This window comes from Urocitellus parryii, chromosome 4, assembly GCF_045843805.1.
Source record: "Urocitellus parryii isolate mUroPar1 chromosome 4, mUroPar1.hap1, whole genome shotgun sequence".
Lineage (NCBI taxonomy): Eukaryota > Metazoa > Chordata > Mammalia > Rodentia > Sciuridae > Urocitellus > Urocitellus parryii.
Genome location: NC_135534.1, coordinates 21,181,967 through 21,200,260, shown reverse-complemented (window position 1 = coordinate 21,200,260; position 18,294 = coordinate 21,181,967). Strand labels below are relative to the sequence as shown.

General features: G+C 54.0%; 1 protein-coding gene across 3 annotated transcripts in view; it reads left to right on the top strand.

Moving 5' to 3' along the window:
* Creb3l1 (cAMP responsive element binding protein 3 like 1) overlaps positions 1 to 16,524 on the top strand; it is a 32,444-nt gene extending 15,920 nt beyond the window's left edge. The window contains exons 2-12 of one of the 3 annotated variants that reach the window (XM_077797622.1): positions 4,149 to 4,377; positions 7,303 to 7,487; positions 8,545 to 8,623; positions 9,554 to 9,711; positions 10,356 to 10,505; positions 10,680 to 10,738; positions 10,914 to 10,982; positions 12,602 to 12,701; positions 13,588 to 13,714; positions 15,594 to 15,858; positions 16,067 to 16,524. In XM_077797622.1, the coding sequence (XP_077653748.1) occupies positions 4,149 to 4,377; positions 7,303 to 7,487; positions 8,545 to 8,623; positions 9,554 to 9,711; positions 10,356 to 10,505; positions 10,680 to 10,738; positions 10,914 to 10,982; positions 12,602 to 12,701; positions 13,588 to 13,714; positions 15,594 to 15,858; positions 16,067 to 16,313 (1,668 nt within the window). In that variant the 3' untranslated portion in view covers positions 16,314 to 16,524. Of the gene's footprint in view, positions 1 to 4,148; positions 4,378 to 7,302; positions 7,488 to 8,544; positions 8,624 to 9,553; positions 9,712 to 10,355; positions 10,506 to 10,679; positions 10,739 to 10,913; positions 10,983 to 12,601; positions 12,702 to 13,587; positions 13,715 to 15,593; positions 15,859 to 16,029 lie in introns of all 3 variants that reach the window. The other 2 variants (XM_026399172.2, XM_077797623.1) reach the window with 2 other exon arrangements.
* The last annotated feature ends 1,770 nt before the right edge of the window (positions 16,525 to 18,294 follow it).

Sequence of the window (18,294 nt, the reverse complement as noted above, 5' to 3'; positions counted from 1 at the left end):
ACCCTAGATAGACGGCTTTCCCTCTCTCAACCTGTCTTCTCATTAACAAATGCAAGGGATGGGTGCCAGGGTGGTGGCACATGCCTGTAATCCCAGCTACTGGGGAGGCTGAGGCAGGATTGCAAGTTCGAGGCCAACCTCAGCAATTAAGTTAGATCCTGTCTCATAAAAGAGCAAATGGGGAGGGGCTGGGGATGTTGGCTCAGTGGCTGTGCACCTCTGGGTTCAATTGCCAGTTCCAAAATAATAATCATAAGAGGAAGAAGAAGAAGAAATGTGAGGAATGGGATGGGATTTCTCAGGTCCCTTCTGTCTCTAAATCTTGTAACTGCTGAGCTGCTAAGACGTCAGGCACCATATGAAAGTAGGGCTACCAAACCCTCAAAGGGGAGACCCTGACAGCAGTGCTCCCGTGAGAAGCAGGTGGGCCTGGGGGTAATGGACTTGTCCACCATCCACCTAACACCTAAGGAAGCCCTAAACAAGGAGGACTGGGGCCTCTGAGTGGCCTCCACCCCAAAACTGCCTGGCCCTTGGCCGCCCTTCTCTTCACTTGGCACCCACTGCTCTGGAAGCTCCGTCCTGCTGGGCTTTGGCTGCTGTTCTAGCAGGTGGGGGTGGGGGCTTCTCACAAAAACAGAGTTCCCTCAGTAGATTCCAGTGGGCACTGCAAAAGGGTCTCTGAAGGCCTGGAGCCAAGGCCTTCAGGGACCTGTGCCCAGACTGGAGGAAACTCTGTCCTCTCTCAGGCCCCCGGGAAGGGGCTTGGCAAACCCTTATCTGCTGAGAAGCAGCTGCTGGAGAAATACCTAAGCAGCTGACTCACACTCTCCCCCTCTCACAAACCCTTCTCTCTGGGGCCCCAAAGGCCTGTGAGAAACCCTGAGGGGAGGGCTATGAGGAAGCACCCCGCTGGGCTGATCCTGCCTTGGATGTGACTTATCCCTCTCTGGCTCTGGCTGACTGGGTGGTTGGAGGGCAGAGGGTTATATCCCATAAAGGGCTTCTGTCTGGGACCACAGTTACTCTTGTTCAGCAGAGACCTCTGACGTCCTGGTCCTGCTGCACTCCAGGAATAGATGGACAGTTGCTATCCTGCTCTTTGGGATTCCAGGCCCTGTTCCTCCACCAGGATGTAATGAGGGTCTAACAGGTGAACAAGACAGAGACCTGTCCAACAGGCAATTACCAAAGAGAGGAAGAAGGGTGGTGTTTGGGGAAGGGCTGGACAGTGAGGGACTGTGGACACTTCCCTGTTCTACTTAGCTCCTTGGGCCTCTGCTCCCTGTCTGTCAAATACAGAGATGCATCTTCCGTATCTCACTGGGTCATTGTGAGGATTAAATGAAATGATGCGTATGACAGCAGCTTGGAAGGTTAAAACCACAACAGAAATGCAGGATGATGATTATGATTATGATTTCCGGCAGTCTGGAAGTGGGAGGTACCTACCATTGGGGTTTCTGAACCCATTTTGTCCTGAATTCTCTTATCATGCTTGTTTACAGAGTAAGACCAAAACACCTCCCAGTTTGGGTTGTAAGCTCAGCCCAGGTCCAGAGTTTAAGGGCTGTAGTTCTCATAATGATAACAAATCAAATTCCTGCTACATATATACAGAAAACTTGTATATATGTAGCAGGTATTTGATTTGTTATCATTATGAGAACTACAGCCCTTATCATTCATTATCTTAAGAGATGAGAACTGAACTTTTAACAAGTATTTGGTCCTCCTGAAATGCTGTGAGGCAGGAACTATTATTTTCCCCTTAGGGGTAAGGAAATTTCTTGGTTTTGTTTTTATCCCCACCCCCCAACCCGTTTGTTTGTTTTTTAACCAGGGATTGAACCCAGGGATGCTTAACCACTGAGCCACATCCCTATTTTATTTATAGACAGGGTCTTGCTGAGTTGCTTAGGGTCTCACTAAGTTGCTAAGGCTGGCTTTGAACCCAAGATCCTCCTGCCTCAGTCTTTGGGATTACAGGTGTGTGCCACTGCACCGGGCTGGTTAAGAAATTCAGGCACAGAGAAGTTAGGACACTTAACAAACAGAAAGCAAGACTCCTCATCCCTTGTTCCTCCCCGATGGACTCAGGTGGCCTTGAACCTTCTTCTCAGACAGAAGCCTTCTCTGCGTATCCCTGCTGGATTGGAACAGGCTTCTTATAGTCCAGGCCACAAAAAGACAATGACTCTGTACCTTAAGCCAATCCCTTGACACCAGCCATTAATCCAGGGCCTAAGCAACCAACACCCTCCCTCTTCCAACATACCAGCAAATATTTTCATTCAATAAATAATGAATGAACAAAAAGTACTTTTTTCCCCCATGTAGTACTTGGGACTGAATCTGGTGCCCTACCACTGAGCTACACCCCCAAACCTTTTTATTTTTATTTTGGTACAGGGTCTCCCTAAGTTCCCCAGGCTGGCCTCAAACTTGTGACCCTCCTGCCTCAGTCTCCCAAAGCTCTAGGATAGTGGCATGTGCCATTGTGTCTAGCAATAGCAACAATTCTTTACACATTTATAGTTTTTCTTTTGAGTCAGGGGTCTTGCTATGTTGCTGGGGCTGGTCTCTAACCTCTAGGTTCAAGCAAACTTCCTGCCTTAGTCTCCCAAGTTGCTGGGACTATAGGCTCTGGCCAGTGTACTGTACTTTCCTTAGAGAGAAAAAAAGCTTATAAGCACCTACTATGTGTCAGCCTCTGGAGTGATTTATCAGTGACACTATTTAGCATTTGTTGAGCAATTACTATGTGCCAGGGGCTATCCTAAGGCTTTACATGTATTAACTGTTTTTATCTTCATAATAATTTTAGTGGGTAAGAACTACTATGGACCCCACTGTACTGATAAGGAAATAAAACAGAGAGGTTAACTAACTTTCCCCAGCTCATGGAAACCAAGATTTTATCAGATATTTTTGTTTCTAAGGAATATATTTTACATCATTATCAAGCACACAAACACAGAGATACACACACATAAACGGAGATAAAATTGATAAAATTGTCAACAGGTATTTAATTGTTTTGTGTGCCATGTGCTCAGATATTTTTTACTCTTTTGTTCAGTTGTACTATTTTTCTTAAATTCTGGTTAGAAATACTCCAGGTTCTCACTTCCATGTGAAAGTTTAAAAAGTTGGTCTCATAGAAATAATGAGTCAAATAGTAGTTCCCAGAGGCCGGGACCGTGCAGAGAGGGTTTGGGGAAAGAGTGGTTAACGGGTACAGGGGTGCAGTTGGAAAGGACAAGTCACTCAATGTCCTGCACCACAACAGGGTAAGGTGTGGTTGACCACAGTTAATTGTATATTTCAAAATAGGAAAAAAAAAAAAAAAAGAGGATTCTGAATGTTCCTAACACAAAGAAATGATAAATGTTTGAGGTGATAAATATACCGATTACCCTGATCAAGTCATTACATGTAATGATACATGTACACCGTGTACATGTACTGAAATGTCACCCTGTACCCCATAAATATGGAAAATTATTATGTGTCAAGTAAAAATCTTTAAAAATATATTTTTAAAATTCTGGTCATGACCCACTAAGTTGGTTTCATAACCTATTAGTGAGTCACAGCTCTGAGTCATAGCTACAAGTACCCGGGGATTCGAACCTGAGCACCAGGGCTCCAGAGCCTCATCTCCTGGTATGAAGAGTGGCTTGGGAAAGGGAGACTCTGGAGGCATGAGGACAGATGGGGACTACGCGGATGAAGGGACTGGAGGCCTCGAGAATCCCACCAGCCTGTGTCATCCTCTCCCGACGTGCCTGCAAAACACAATGCAATGTCACCAGGTTGCCTTAGGGATGCACACTTGCTCAGTTCTCCTAGAAACCGACTCAGGCAGTTTAAGTGATGTGTCAAGGTCACAGCCCAGAGTCCTGTTGCCTGGACCCATGCAGAACTCCCCCTTCAGAATGAAGCTGGTGAGGACCCCGGTGACCCAGGTGACTGGTGACAGTGGTAATGACAGTGAGAAAAATGAAAAGACCCAGTCCTGGTGTGGTCCTGGGGAGGCTGGTGGCAGCGATGGTGGTTTTCATGGTGGGGGTACATCATAGGGAGGTGACCACACCACAGCAAGCCAAGCTGAGTCCCCTCTCCTCTCCTCTCCTCCCTCCCAGCACTTTCCAGAGCACCTGGACCACTTTGTGGAGAACATGGAGGACTTCTCCAATGATCTGTTCAGCAGTTTCTTTGATGACCCTGTGCTGGACGAGAAGAGCCCCCTGCTGGACATGGAACTGGACTCCCCGGCACCGGGCATCCAGGCTGAGCACAGCTACTCCCTGAGTGGGGACTCGGCACCTCAGAGCCCGCTCGTGCCCATTAAGATGGAGGACACCACTCAGGGTAAGAGGCGGAGGGCCCAGGGACAGGGCAGGTCCTCCAGGCCCAGGAGGGCGGGGCCTCTGAGCAACCGGAGGGAGTGGCTACGGCCTGAGACTCCAGAGGAGCCACCCACACACACCTCAGCAGGTGCACCTCCCTGCTTTTGGGGTCCTCCATAATCAAACCTTTATGGGTGCTTCTCAAAAGGAATTTTGCTGACTTAGTTCAAAAACCAGTTCATAAAGCTTGGTTCCTAGACCTGCAGCATCACCTGAGGACCTGTTAGGAGCAAATCCTTGGCTCCCAGCCCAGCCCTGCCCAGCCACGCCAGGGCCGGGTCCAGCTTCCCAGAGTCTTGCTGGGATTGAGAATCACTGACTTAGAACAACAGTGGAGACAATTAAATAATTCATGTAGACAAGAAGTTTCTAGAACTTTTTTCGCCTCCTCCTACTGAGATGTCCCTCTGAGCTGCTACCTGGGAGGCCCTGTACCCAGCTTTTAATCCTGAAGGTGGGCTCTCCAAACTCCCCTCTTCCCTGAGCTTTGGAGTCCTTCCACTCTGGTCGTCAGTCAAGACTCTCGCTCTGTGTCCATCTAGAAACACGGTCCTTCAATCATCCCCTCAAGTGCACGTGGGCCTGGCTCTGTCCATTTTGGCTGAGTGATGGCAGATACCTCCCTTAACCTAGAAGCCTCAGTAGTTTCATTTAGCAGTGGGAATAACAGTGAACATTCTGAGAGCATCCTCCAGTATATAAAGTGCCTCCACGTTCATTATCTCTTTTAAGTCTCACAACGGACAAGAATGTGAGGCAAGAATCACTTTTATCATCATCCCCATTTGACATGTAAGAAAGATGAGACTTCATAAAAATGGAATTGTCTAGGTCATGCACACACTAAGATGCGAATGGAGACTTACAAGTCAGCCCCCCAATTCTATGCCTCACCCACTTCCACCACTACTGCCAGCCTCAAAGGCAGCAAGAGCGAATGGGTTAGGAGCCCAACGGGATTTGCTGTGCATTCCAGTACGTTCACTGGCTGCCGGGTGACCTCAAGCAACTTTTTTAACCTCTCTGGGCCCCTGTTTCCTCAATTGTAAAATGAAAATAATATGTACTTGAAAGTTCTGGACAAATTAAAAAACATGCACATAAAGTACCCATGCAGGGCTCAGCATATAATATATATTAGTAATCAGGGCTATTTTCCCTGTACCTATCAAAGTCCTGTTAATACCACGAGTGGCTAAAACAATGAAAAGTGTTCTTGCTCCTCTTCGCCTTCGGAGGACATTGGCCTTGAGTGAGTTTCTTAACTGTCTCCTCTGATTCATGTTCTCAGCGGGAGAACAGCAGTGCCTGCCCTGTGGAGTCTGGGGAAGAGGAGTAAGGTCATGAGCTGACTCCTCATGCCCCACGAGGGCAGGAGCACTTTCTAGGGGTTTACGTGGCTCTAGGGCTCGTGTTGCTGAGGTCCCAGCTGGTCACTGTGCCCTGGCCTTAGGCACATCTTGGAGCCTCTATGAGGTCTCAGGCCCCCGCCTGGGGAAGGGCAGAGGTGTGGGGTGGACCCCCTCCCTTGACAGGTTCTCCGTCCACCCCTGCTGGTCCTGCCCGACACCTCCTTGGCCACCCCAAGTCTATTTTTAAAGCAATTTGTCTGTGGGCCCTTTACGGGGACAGCTTCCCGGAGACCAGCAGCCTGGCCCTGTAATTTGGGAAGATTGTGGGTGTTCCTGGAGCCTAGGGGCAGCCTGTGGCCTAGAGATGGGGCTCTCAGGCTCCCAGCAGGGTGGGGCCTGGCCTCTGAGGTGGTCTCCAGGAGCTGCTGACCCCTCTCCCCACCCACAGTGGGCCACAAAGTCCAGAGTCCCCTCCAGCCCTTCCCTGCATGTGGCTCCCCATCCCCCTGCCTCACGCTGCTTCTCTGGCCGCCAGGCTCTGGGGCCACCAGAAGCAGGGCTGACTTGGGGTGGAGGACTGTGGGAAAGGGTGATGGCCACCAGCCCCAGGGCCCAAGTGAGACCAGAAGACCCACTCGATGGGCAGGAGGTGGACTCTGCCCTTCGGGAAACCTGAGTATCTCCCCCTAGATCTGTGGATTCTTTCTCCTCGATGTGTTTCTAGTAGGTTCTTCCCTCTCCGTTCTCACTGCCACTGCTTTTCTTCAGCCCTCCTCCTCTCTTGCCTGGGCCATATATTTCAGCAGCTTCCCATGGGTCTCCTGGCCTCCATCTGCCTGTAGCCAGTCCTGTCCCCACACGTGGGCAGAGCAGCCCTTTTTAACATCACCAATCCTAGCATGTTTGAAACGCTTCGGAGGCTTCCTATCACCTTTGGATAAAGTCACTGGTCTGGGCCCAGTCTCAAGGGCATGCCACCCGCGGACCTCCCTGCCTCCACGTCCCTGGGTATGCCAGCTACACTAAGCTGCTTGAGGCCCTTGCTAGATCCCCCGCACCTGGCACAGTGCTCAGCAAATGTTTGCTGGATAACAGTAATTATTTTAATACGAGCTTCCATGTACAGATCATTTTTTTCTCATCAGGTACTGTGTTATGTTTTTGATGTGCATTATATTATTTAATCCTCAAAACCTACCTGTGAGGTGTATCCTCTTCCTTTCCCCTTTTAAAGAGGAAGCTGAAACTCAGAGAGGGTAAGCAACTTGCCTAAGGCCACAGCACAGCCAGTCAGGAGGGATCCAGGTCCCCTGGCTCAAGCCCATTCTGTCAGCTGCCAAAGATATGCTCAGCCTTTTCTGGCCCTGGGCCATCCTGCCCTCTCACCTCACAAGGGCCCCCACTTTTCCTGCCCACCTTCTGGTGTCCCCTGTATCACTCCTCAGTCCAGCTCTGTGCAGCTCCCAGCAGGCAGGAGGGGGTTGGGCCCTCTGCTCTGGGAGTTGCCTGAGCCTGGATCCTGCCCTCTCCCCCAGATGTGGAACATGGAGCGTGGGCGCTGGGACACAAGCTGTGCTCCATCATGGTGAAGCAGGAGCAGAGCCCGGAGCTGCCCGTGGACCCCCTGGCTGCCTCCTCAGCCATGGCCGCTGCTGCCGCCATGGCCACCACCCCGCTGCTGGGCCTCAGCCCCCTGTCCAGGCTGCCCATCCCCCACCAGGTGAGCCCAGGGACAATGGTGAGGGCTGAGGGAGGGGGAGGGCTGGTGGGTCTGTGGAAGAGGTGCCAAAGTGAGATGCCCCCACCCCAGGACTCTGAACAGGCCAGAGTGTGAACCGCAGGCCTGAGGGTCAGAAGTCACAGGCCCGGCTCTGCCTCCCCCTCGGGCTGCTCCTTCACCATCCTACAGTGGGTACAAACTCTTGGAGGAAGCTGAGAGCATGCAGGGAACCAGGCAGTAGACCAGGGTCTCAGAGAGGGGGTCAGCCCAGGCCCCACCTTTTCTCAGAGTTTCAGGATTTTTAAAAAGAAGGCAAAACCGAATGTAAATACAAAAATGTGCTGTGTTTCTATTTCAATAGCGGATATCTATGAGATTAATGAAGCACACTCTCACGCCAAACCCCACCTCCACTTCCCTGAATCTGTAGATAAGGGCCTTCAGCTGGAAGTCCAAGACCCTCCCTGGAATGGGCGGCCCAGACCACTGGCTGCTGCCAGGAGAGGCCCTGCCCGGGTCCCGCTCTGCTCCTGACTCTGTTCTGGGCACATTGCATTCCCTCTTTCTTCCTCAGCTTCTTTCTCTGTACAGTGGGTGCATGAACCCCCTAAAGTGCTCGTGAGCTACAGTATCATGACCAGTTTCTGCTGGCTGCAGACCCAGTGGGGAGAGGTGCTCCCCAAATCTAGCACCTAACACCACGCCTTCCTCACAGAGACCCCCGCTGGCGTGTGTGCGCTGGTAGTCACAGGTGGGCTGCCACGTGTGTTCCTGAGTCCTCTCTGGAACAAGTTTGTAATAGAAATGAAAATCTGGTCCCATCAGTTCCCTGTGTGAACCCCTGAGGGGCTCTCCTTGCTTCCCTTAGGTGTCACTTGGCTTTTCCAAGCAGGAGAACCTGCCTGTTTCCTCTGGTCTGTGCCTGGAACCCCAAGCGCAGCCCCTTCCTGGGCTGTGCAGGGGCGACCACCAGCCTCAGGGAGGGAGGGATGGCAGTGGACACAGGGTGGGAACCACCCCAGGGACAGCTCATGGACTGGACCTGCCTCTTTCTCAGGCCCCAGGAGAGATGACTCAGCTGCCAGTGATCAAAGCCGAGCCCCAGGAGGCAAGCCAGTTCCTCAAAGTGACACCGGGTAAGTGTGTCCAGGGACGCTTTTCTCCTCCAGCCCACTCCTGCCCCTTGAGTCCCCACTTTACCTAAATACCCTCTCCTTCCCACCTTATCTACCCCATCCATCCATGTCCCCTCCTCTCCTTCCAGCCCTCCCTGTCAGTTAACCACTGCCGTCACCTTCCTGCTGATCCTGCTTTCACCCGCTCACTAACCAAAGCCACTCCACAGCCACCCATCACCCTCCAGCCAACCGTCCGTCATTCATGCAACAAGAGTCCACTGGGCAGCATCTCCCAGTCCCAGTACTGGAAGAGCAGAGAATGAAGACAGTCCCTGTCCTCAAGTAAACCACCGAGTTCCCAGGGTCACAGACAAATACCCAGCACCCAGCAGTGACATTGGGGGATACACATGGCACATTCCTAGGGAGCTCTGGGAGTTCATCCCCAGACCAGAATGGGGAGAGGGGACCTAGAAGAAAGAGTAATAGAATCTTCCCAATCCTAGCTTATTTACAGGTCAAACACTGAATTAGGTAGAATCTACCGTGTTGCAGACTAAGTACCACAAGGTCAAGAAAATAAATGGCACCCTGAAGTCCAGTGCTCTGAGCAGCATGGCATCCATGAAGAGCAAACAAGTGTTAAAGGAGGGGGAATCCAGAGGAGCCAGGCCTGGGCCAAGCCCTGGGGACCGCAGGTGCCTCCTCCCGGGCCTGGCCCTGCACTGCAGGGTGAGCCAGGTCTCCACGCCTGGGATTGCGGCATTTCAGGAGGTCCCAGGGGCTCATCCAGCATCCAGGTTCTTGGTCTTACGGCTGAGATCAAGGGCCTAGCACCCCACTTCTCTCAGTGTCAGGGCAGGCGAGAGCCCCTGCTGAGATGACCTCAGCATGTCAGAGCAGAGCTGGGCACAACCCTGCTAACCTGGCTCCCCCTGCTCTTTCCAGAGGACCTGGTTCAGATGCCGCCGACGCCCCCCAGCAGCCACGGCAGTGACAGCGATGGCTCCCAGAGTCCCCGCTCTTTGCCCCCCTCCAGTCCTGTCCGGCCCATGGCCCGCTCCTCCACAGCCATCTCCACCTCTCCCCTCCTCACCGCCCCACACGTAAGGAGCTGGGCGTGGGCTGACCCTGGAGGCCAGGAACTGAGTCCATCCACCCTGGCCAGTGGGGAGGGTTGGGGAGCCTCAAGTCTGATCCTCCCCCATCAGAGTTCAGAGAGGTTCCTGCCTGGCAGAAGAGAAGGAGAACCTTCCAACCTGCCTCATGGTGAATAGGAAGCAGAGGTAGAGGGATGGGGTCCTAGAGGCCACCCTAAACCCACACTGTTGAAGAGCCAGGACTAGAATTTGACATTCCTGGGCTCCAGAGGACGACCTAGCCTACCTCCAAGAAGCACAGTCTGGTGACAACATGGAGCCAGGCCCTGGGTGTAGAGATTCCCAAGTTGAGACTGTGTGGAGGGAGCCTGTTGGGGTCCTTCCGGTGCCTTGCACAAGTGAGCTTGGATTCTATGAATTCTGGGGGGGCATTCAGGAAGGCCTCCCCCACTGTGTCCTGAGGGCCTGACATGCTGGGCTCCTGGCCCCATCTTAGCACTTGATACGTACAGCTGGATTTAACTCAGGGCCACCTCCTGTTCAGATGAGGAAACTGAGGTTCCGAGTGGTGAGCATACAGATAGGACATGGCAGAGCTTGAATTTGGATGCAGGGCCGTTTGGTTCCTAATCACCGTGTTCTCCCTACAGAAGCTACAGGGGACATCAGGACCACTGCTCCTGACAGAAGAGGAGAAGCGTACCCTCATTGCTGAGGGCTACCCTATCCCCACGAAACTCCCCCTCACCAAAGCGGAGGAGAAGGCCTTGAAGAGGGTCCGGAGAAAAATCAAGAACAAGGTAAAGCCTGAGCCATCCTCTGGCCCTACCCTGGGGACTTAAAGGTCTTCCCAGTGGGTGAGTGGGTGGGTGAGGGCCTCTGCTCCCCTAGTGATGTCAGCCCCCAAATTGGGGGTCCCCCAGGAAATGGATGTGCAGCATTGGTAACCCCTGTTTTGGGGCCTCCCCCTCCAGATCTCGGCCCAGGAGAGCCGCCGTAAGAAGAAGGAATACGTGGAGTGTCTAGAAAAGAAGTAAGCGTCCTGAAGGGGTAGGCTGGGGCCCCCTCCCCAGCCTGGCCTGCTCTCCCCAGTCCTCCCTCATGGGGTGCCAGAGGCAGGCGGCACCGGAGTGGCATGGTGGTGGTCAGGGCTGGGGTCACTAGTGAATCTGCAGCTGCCCTGAGCCATGCCTGCTTGGTCCCTCCAGGGTGGAGACATTTACATCAGAGAACAACGAACTGTGGAAGAAGGTGGAGACCCTGGAGAATGCCAACAGGTGGGTGTTGCCACCTGCACCCAGGCGGCCCCCTGAAGCCCATGCCTGGCTTTCCGCAGCCCTGGGAGACGTAGAGGGGAGAGATAAGGCGTGAAGTCCTCAAAACAGACCCTGCCACCTGGGACCCCACGTCCTGCCCCTTCCTGTTTCCCAGGCTTCTTCACCCACATATAACTAGACACCGGAGGGGCTGGGGAGCCACTGAGTGAGACCTGTAGAGCAGAAATTTTCCAAGCAGATCCTCAGACCAGCCCCATCAGTAGTCTCAAGAAATGTGTTAGAAGTGATTACTCTTGGGCCCCAAGTCAGTTGGAGAACCTTGCTACTCAAAGCCGTTTCCCTGGACGGGCCACATGGGCGTTGCTTGGGAATTTGTAAGAAAAGCAGAATTTCAGACTCTCCCCAGACTTGCTGAGCCTAAATCTGCCTTTGAACAAGAACTTTGGGTGCATCTTATACTTACTGGAGTCTGAGAAACATGAGTGTCCCAAGACTACCATAGTGCCTGGCACACAGCAGGAAGCCACAGGTCTGGGTTCTTGCCCCACTCTGCCATTGTTGTGACTCTGGGGAAATTCTGAGATCTCTCTGGGCTTCAGTTTCTTGTCTCCAGGAGGAAGGCAGAAGCACTGTCTCATAGGATTTATGTAAGGATTCTATGAAATAATGCAGCTCCTCCCTAGCATGGTGCCTGGCATTTAAGGATGATTGGTTCATGTGACTTTTCTTCTTTTATTTTAATTATTCTGAATTCTTCATAGCGCCCTGCTGCAAGCACAGGGAGATCTTAAATTATTTGGTGGGAGTAATTACCATAACAGACAATGGCCTGGTATACAGTAGGAGCTCAATACAAGACTTTTACCTCCTTCCTTCCCTTCTTCTGTCCCAGCTTGTCCTGGGGGCCCAGCCAATCCCCTGATTGGCCTGGAGAATCACCCTCTTCTCCCAATCTCATGCAGTCGGGCAGGGGCAGGCACCCTAAACCTTACCTCTCCACCTTGGACCCAAAATAGGGACAGGCCCTTGGTGCTATTTCGCCACCTGCTGTTCACCCTGGGGACTGCACCAGACTGGGGGGAGGAAGATTAACCATTTGTTCACCCTTTGTGTGTACCTAGAGGACTCCAGCTGGGTGGGAGCCCACAATAGTAATGAGGACAAAGTGTTACAGATGTTGTGATAACAGCAAAAAAAAGCAATAAGAGGAGCATGAACAATAGCCATCAGGTACCGGCCGCCTTCATCCAGGCACTGTGCCAAACACGTCCTCATCAGCTCAGAGTGCTGTGGGGTGCGCAGGAGGGAAGGCCGGTGTGTCTGGGGCTGTGGTAGGCTAAGAAAAAGAAGGCTGGCCACCCTCCCACTCCCACCTTAGCCAAGAGTGGCCCAGGGTAGCCCTGAGCTTCCTTAGGGTGACCCACACCACAAGGCAGGCCCCAGGTGCTCAAGCCACACTACAGAGGAGTCACACAGGAGGTGACCTCCTCATCTTCACAGACATGGGCCCCTGGTGTAGAAGCCAGGACTGGAGCCAGCCCTGGCCCCTAGGAGAGCTCCAGGAGGCAGAAACGGCTGCCAGGCCCGAGCCTGCCTGGTGACCACTGTGCCCTCCTCAGGACCCTGCTCCAGCAGCTGCAGAAACTCCAGACTCTGGTCACCAGCAAGATCTCCAGACCTTACAAGATGGCCGCCACCCAGACGGGGACCTGCCTCATGGTAGGTAGTGTTTCCCCAGCACAGGGCAGCGGGAGGACAACTCTTCCCTGGGACGGCTTTCTAGGAGGGTGGGCAGAGTTTTGAAGAATTCGTGGCATTGTGGGTGATGGTCACCGGGGTAAAGTGCCTTGTGCCCTGTGGGCTGGCCCCCAGCAGGCCCTGGCTGGCTTCACTGAACCCCCGGAGCCAGGTGCCACAGGAGCTCCCCTGACCCGTTCTAGCGTGGCGTGGATGTGCAGGTGACATCCAACTGAACCCCGCCAGGGGCAGGCCTGTCGGGGAGGTGGCTTCTGCAGAACCCACACAGTGAAGGTGTTAGGGAGGCGCAGGGAGTATGAAGTGGTTCTTTCTGGAAAGGTTGGTGAAGAGGCAGAGGAAATTCCTAGAAACCCGAAAGCGCACCAGAGAATGGCCCCGTCTCCGCTCACCCACTTCCATCCACTCCTTGAAACGTGCAGCCTGGGCCGCCCTGCTCAGCACACCGACCCGTGACACCTGGGGGCAGTGGTCAGCTGGGGTCCTGACTCAGCTCCTCCTAATGGCATATGTCCCCCTCCCCATAGATGGAGCCATGGAGCACAGCCAACCCCACCCACCTCCACTACCCCTTCTTCCTCTCCTGACTTCTCCCACTTAGTGCTGATAACCACGTGGCCACCTCCCCCCACTCTTTTTCTAGTGCTGTCAGCAGTGCACCCTGCGATGGCCTGGGGTGGCCTGAGCAGCCCCACCTGCTCCAGAGAGGGCGGGAGACCCCACACCAAGGGGTTGGTCAGCTCTGGGAGCTGCTTTTGTGGGAAAACTGGTTTGGGGGAAAAGCACTAGGGGTGGCCAGCCTTGCTGCCCACCCCTGCCCAGACCTGACGGCTGCTCTCTGGGTGCCCAGGTGGCGGCCCTGTGCTTCGTTCTGGTGCTGGGCTCCCTCGTGCCCTGCCTTCCTGAGTTCTCCTCCAGCTCCCAGACTGTGAAGGAGGACCCTGTGGCCACTGACAGCGCCTACACAGCCAGTCAAAGTGAGTACCTCCCTGAGCCGGGCACCCGCCCCAACTTCTGGGCACAAGCCAGATACAAGAGAGGAGCCGTGTTTGGGTCTGGCACCATCTCCCCCTAGCTCCTCATTTGGCAGATGGGGAAACGGAGGCCTAAAGAGGGCCTATGATTTGTTCAACGTGAGCCGTAGAATTGGGAGCAGAGCACAGAGTTTCTGCCCAAGGACCATTTATAATAAGGCAGTAATGGTTGCCGGAAGCCTTGTGTTAAGAAAGGTTCTGAGGCAGCACTCGGGACCAACGGGAAGGAGAGTCGTGCTCCATCAGCACCGTCCACCCTGGGCAGAGGAGGGGTGGCGAAGGCGTGGGTGCTCGAATACTGCCCACCCAGTGGGGGACAGTGAGGGTGGTTAAAAGCATGGAGCTTTAGAGTCTAGCTATAGGTGCCACTGCCACTTGCTCACTGGGTGACCCCGGGCATGTGGCTTCAGCTCTCTAAGCTTCCATCACTTCCTCCAGTAAGTGGGAGCTGTCACTGTGTGCTTGCTGAGCACCTCTGGGGGCAGCCTCGGTGAGGAGGTGCATCTTAATGCTGGGGTGTCCCACATGAGCACCCTCAGCCCCTTCCGGAAGACCCAGGTGAGGAGAGGAAAGACTGCATGAGTGGCAGGGAGAGCCTGGGCAGCCAACGATGGTATGGCTTCCAGAGGCAAAGGGTACTTCAGCGAGACCTGTGGAAGAACTTCCAGGCTTCCTTCATTATGTACCAGGAGCATATACGAGAGGAGGAAGAGGAAACAGATGGGAGGTCAGAGAGAGGGGAGATCAGGGAGGAGTGAGTTTCAAGAAGGAGGGATACTGCAAGGAGCATGAGGGGAGGAAGCCGGCGGGGGAGGGTTAGGGGAAGAGGAAGCCGGGTGGAGAGTGAGAGCCACTCCCTGGTCAGTGGGCCTGAGAGGGAGCCAACAGGATGGTTGCTAAGGGGGGTGGGCAGCAGGGGACACATGGCCTGTTTTTCCACGGCCAGAGAAGCCAGCGGAGAGGAAAGAATGGACGCTGGGGGCTGGGGTTAGACCAAGCCAGAGCAGGAGGGGAAGAGCGAGGGATGAGCCCCTGAGAGTCAGCGCAGTGGGTCAGCGGGGCAGAGGGCACATCTGGGGAAGGAGGTGGTGTGGAGTAGGCTAGTTCCCCGGAACCCATGTGTTGCTCAACCCCAGAGGCCGCCTTTCTCATGGACTCTTAGGTCAGGGCTGGGGCAGATCTGGGTTTGCAGCCTGCCTTCAGTGAGGACGAGTGTCGGACAATTTACCTGGTGGCCTGGAACTCAACACCTGCTCTGGGAAGCAGAGCTAAAATAAAATCTCCTTCCTTGCCGGGTGGGTGCAGTGGCACACGCTTGTAATCCCAGAGATTTGGGAGGCCAAGACAGGAGATTGCAAATTCAAGGCCAGCCTCAGCAAATGAGTGAGACCCTGTCTCAAAATAAAAAAACAAAAAGAATCGTGATGTAGCTCAGTGGAAAAGTGCCCCTGGGTTCCATTCCCAGCACCAAAAGAAAAAAAGTGCCAAGCCTGGAACCCTGTCCTTACGAAGAGCTTCTTCTCAACTGTTTCACTGAGCACTTTCAATCGTGGGCTCTGTCTTGCTCATTTAAACCTCACATCTACATGAGAATGGTCCTTATACCCCCATTTTACATAAGGGCAAACTGAGTCCCAGGAAGATTAAAGCAAAGCTCAGACTAACTAGAGGTCACACAGCCGGGGAGTGTTAGGGCTGGAATCCAGATCCACTCCTGTAGGATTCCAGAGCTTGTGCCCTTAACGGCTAGGCCATGAATGGGGCCAGACTGGAGGGAGTGGGCACCTGGGGTCACCTCCTCCACGCCCCCCTTTCTCCCCAGTGCCCTCCCGGAGCCTCCTGTTCTACGATGAGGGGGCCGGCTCCTGGGAGGAGAGCCGCGCCCTGCTGCCCGTGGAGCCCCCAGAAGGCTGGGAGATCAAGCCAGGGGGGCCGGTGGAGCAGCGGCCCCAGGACCACCTGCAGCACGACCATCTGGACAGCACCCACGAGACCACCAAGTACCTGAGCGAGGCCTGGCCGGGGGACGTCAGCGGCAACGGCACCAGCCCCGACTTCTCCCACCCAAAGGAGTGGTTCCACGACAGGTAGGTGGGCGGCCCTTTCCCTTCCCGGTTCCAGGACCCACCTGCCCTCGGTCCACCTTAGCCGCACCCTCCCAGGGACCCACCCCTCCCTGGTCCAGATCCCGCTGGCGGAGGGTGGAGGGCTTCCTTCCGACAGACGGACAGACGGATCACAGCTTCTCCTCTCTCCAGGGATCTGGGCCCCAACACCACCATCAAACTCTCCTAGGCCGACCCCAGAACCAGGACACAGGACGGACCCCCTGGCACCCAGAAGAGGAGTTCTCTTGCTCACCAGCCCGGATCCAGCTCGCACCCCCGCCCACCCCAGGAGAAGGGGTTCCACCTCTCCTGGCGCTCTCCGGCCTCGCCTTGGCTGGGGCCTCTCTGCACCCCCTGACATTTGGACCACCCCCTTGGGCCAACCACTCTATTGTCACTTCTTCCTCACACAAACATCCGTCCTTCTCAGATAAACCACTCACTGGGCCACACCTCCTCCTCCTCCCACAAGACCACTGCCTCCCTGTCCCCTGCCTCCCTGTCCCCTACACACACACTACAAACGCAGACCCCCCGACGCCCCACCCCGCCTCCCACTGTACAGAGACCAAGAACAGAAATTGTTTGTAAATAATGAACCTTATTTTTTATTATTACCCGTCCCCTAAGATATTGTATTTTACAAATCCCCCTCCTCCCTTGTCCCTTCCCTTGTTTTATATTTTATGAAGTTAGTGCGGGCTTTGCTACTCCCTGGCCGGGGACAGAGGGACTCCCCCACCCTCCCCCGGCCTCCCCCGCCGCTGCCCAAGCCGCTGGGCCTTTTTAATTGCCAAATTGCTCTCCCCACCAGCTCAGCACATGCTTGAAGAAGGCAAAATTAAAAAAATAAAAAAAGATGCAGCATCAATTCCGGACTTTGTGCCTTTCTTCCTGGGGAAAGGGGAGCAGGACGGAGGGATGGGGGTGACGGGGTGTGTCATTTTATATTCAGGTGGGGTGGGGGGAAAGAAGCCATTTCTATGGGGCTGCTTCTCCCAGACAGGCACCAATTCAGATGAAACAGTCAAAGAATTCCCTGCAATGCCCCTGCTGTTGCTGAGTCTGAAAGTGGAGGGTCTGCAAGCCACCATCTTGGTCTTTGGCAACTCTAAGTATCAAGCCCCTGGCATGGGCCAAGGACTGTGCTTGGCACTCTATGTGCTGAACCGAGCTCCATCCTCCTAAGATCTCCCCACTCTTAGCTCCTCTGCCTCAATTGGATTAAAGGCACCACTGGAGCTGGTATGGGGATATGCACCTGTAGTCCCAGCTAGTCCGGAGGCTAGGGGGGCAGGAGGAGCACCTAGGAGTTCAAGAACACCCTGGGCAACAGAGCTATGTCAAGAAGAAGAAAAAAAACACCAGATTGGAAGCGCCACGGGCTAGCCCGGTGTGGTAGGCAGAATTCTATATGGTCTCAAAGATTCCTGCTCCTGGGCACGTGATGGCACACACCTGGAATCTCAGGGATTTGTGAGGCTAAAACAGGAGGTTGGCAAGTTGGAAGCCAATCTTGGCCATTTAACAAGAAAAAGAAAAAGAAAAAAGAAAAATGGCTGGGGATATAACTCAATGGTAAAGCACCCCTGGGTTCCATCACCAGTACAGAAAAAAAAAAAAAAAGAAAAAGATTCCTGCCCCCTGGTGTCCACAACGTGTTTAATTGCCTCCATCAGAGTATGGAGGGACGTGTGAATAATTAGATTGCCCTTTATGGCAAAAGTGGAAAGATTCTGCAGATGTAATGAAGGTTCCAAATTAACTGATTTTGAGTTCATCAAAAGGGAGATGCTCTTCGGTGGGCCTGGATTAGTCAGGTGAAAGCTGGAGGAACCGGGCCCTTCCTGAACAGAGAAGGCTCTCCCTGCAGGCATGAGGCAAACAGCCATACTGGGAAGAGGGGCAGCTTCCGGGACCTGAGTGCTAAGGCATCAAAGTCCTGAATTCTGCCAACAACCTGAACATGCTCAGGAGAGGTTCCCAAGCTCCAGGTGGAATCATAGTCTAGTGACACCTGGGCTGCAGTCTTGTCATATCCAGGGCAGAGGACCCAGGTGAGCTGGGCCAGGACTTTGAGCATAAATGAGATCGCAAAGGGTGCAGTTGTAGGCTGTCGCGTTGATGGTGACTTGTCACACTGCACAGGAGACCGACAAGCCATTCCCTGAGCCTCCGTTTCTCCCTTGGAAAAGGAGGGCTTAACACCCATGCACGAGGCTGTGGGGCCGACGAGGTAAGCTCCAGACAGTGCCTGGGACAGACAGGGCCCAGCCCATAGTGAGCTCCAAGCAACATTAGTGCACAGTTAGAGGCCATATGGACACAGAGTGCTACGGGACAAGCCAGGGGTGCTGTGAGGGTGCACAGGTAGGCACCTCACCCAGACATGAGCAGCAAAGGCTTCCTGGAGGG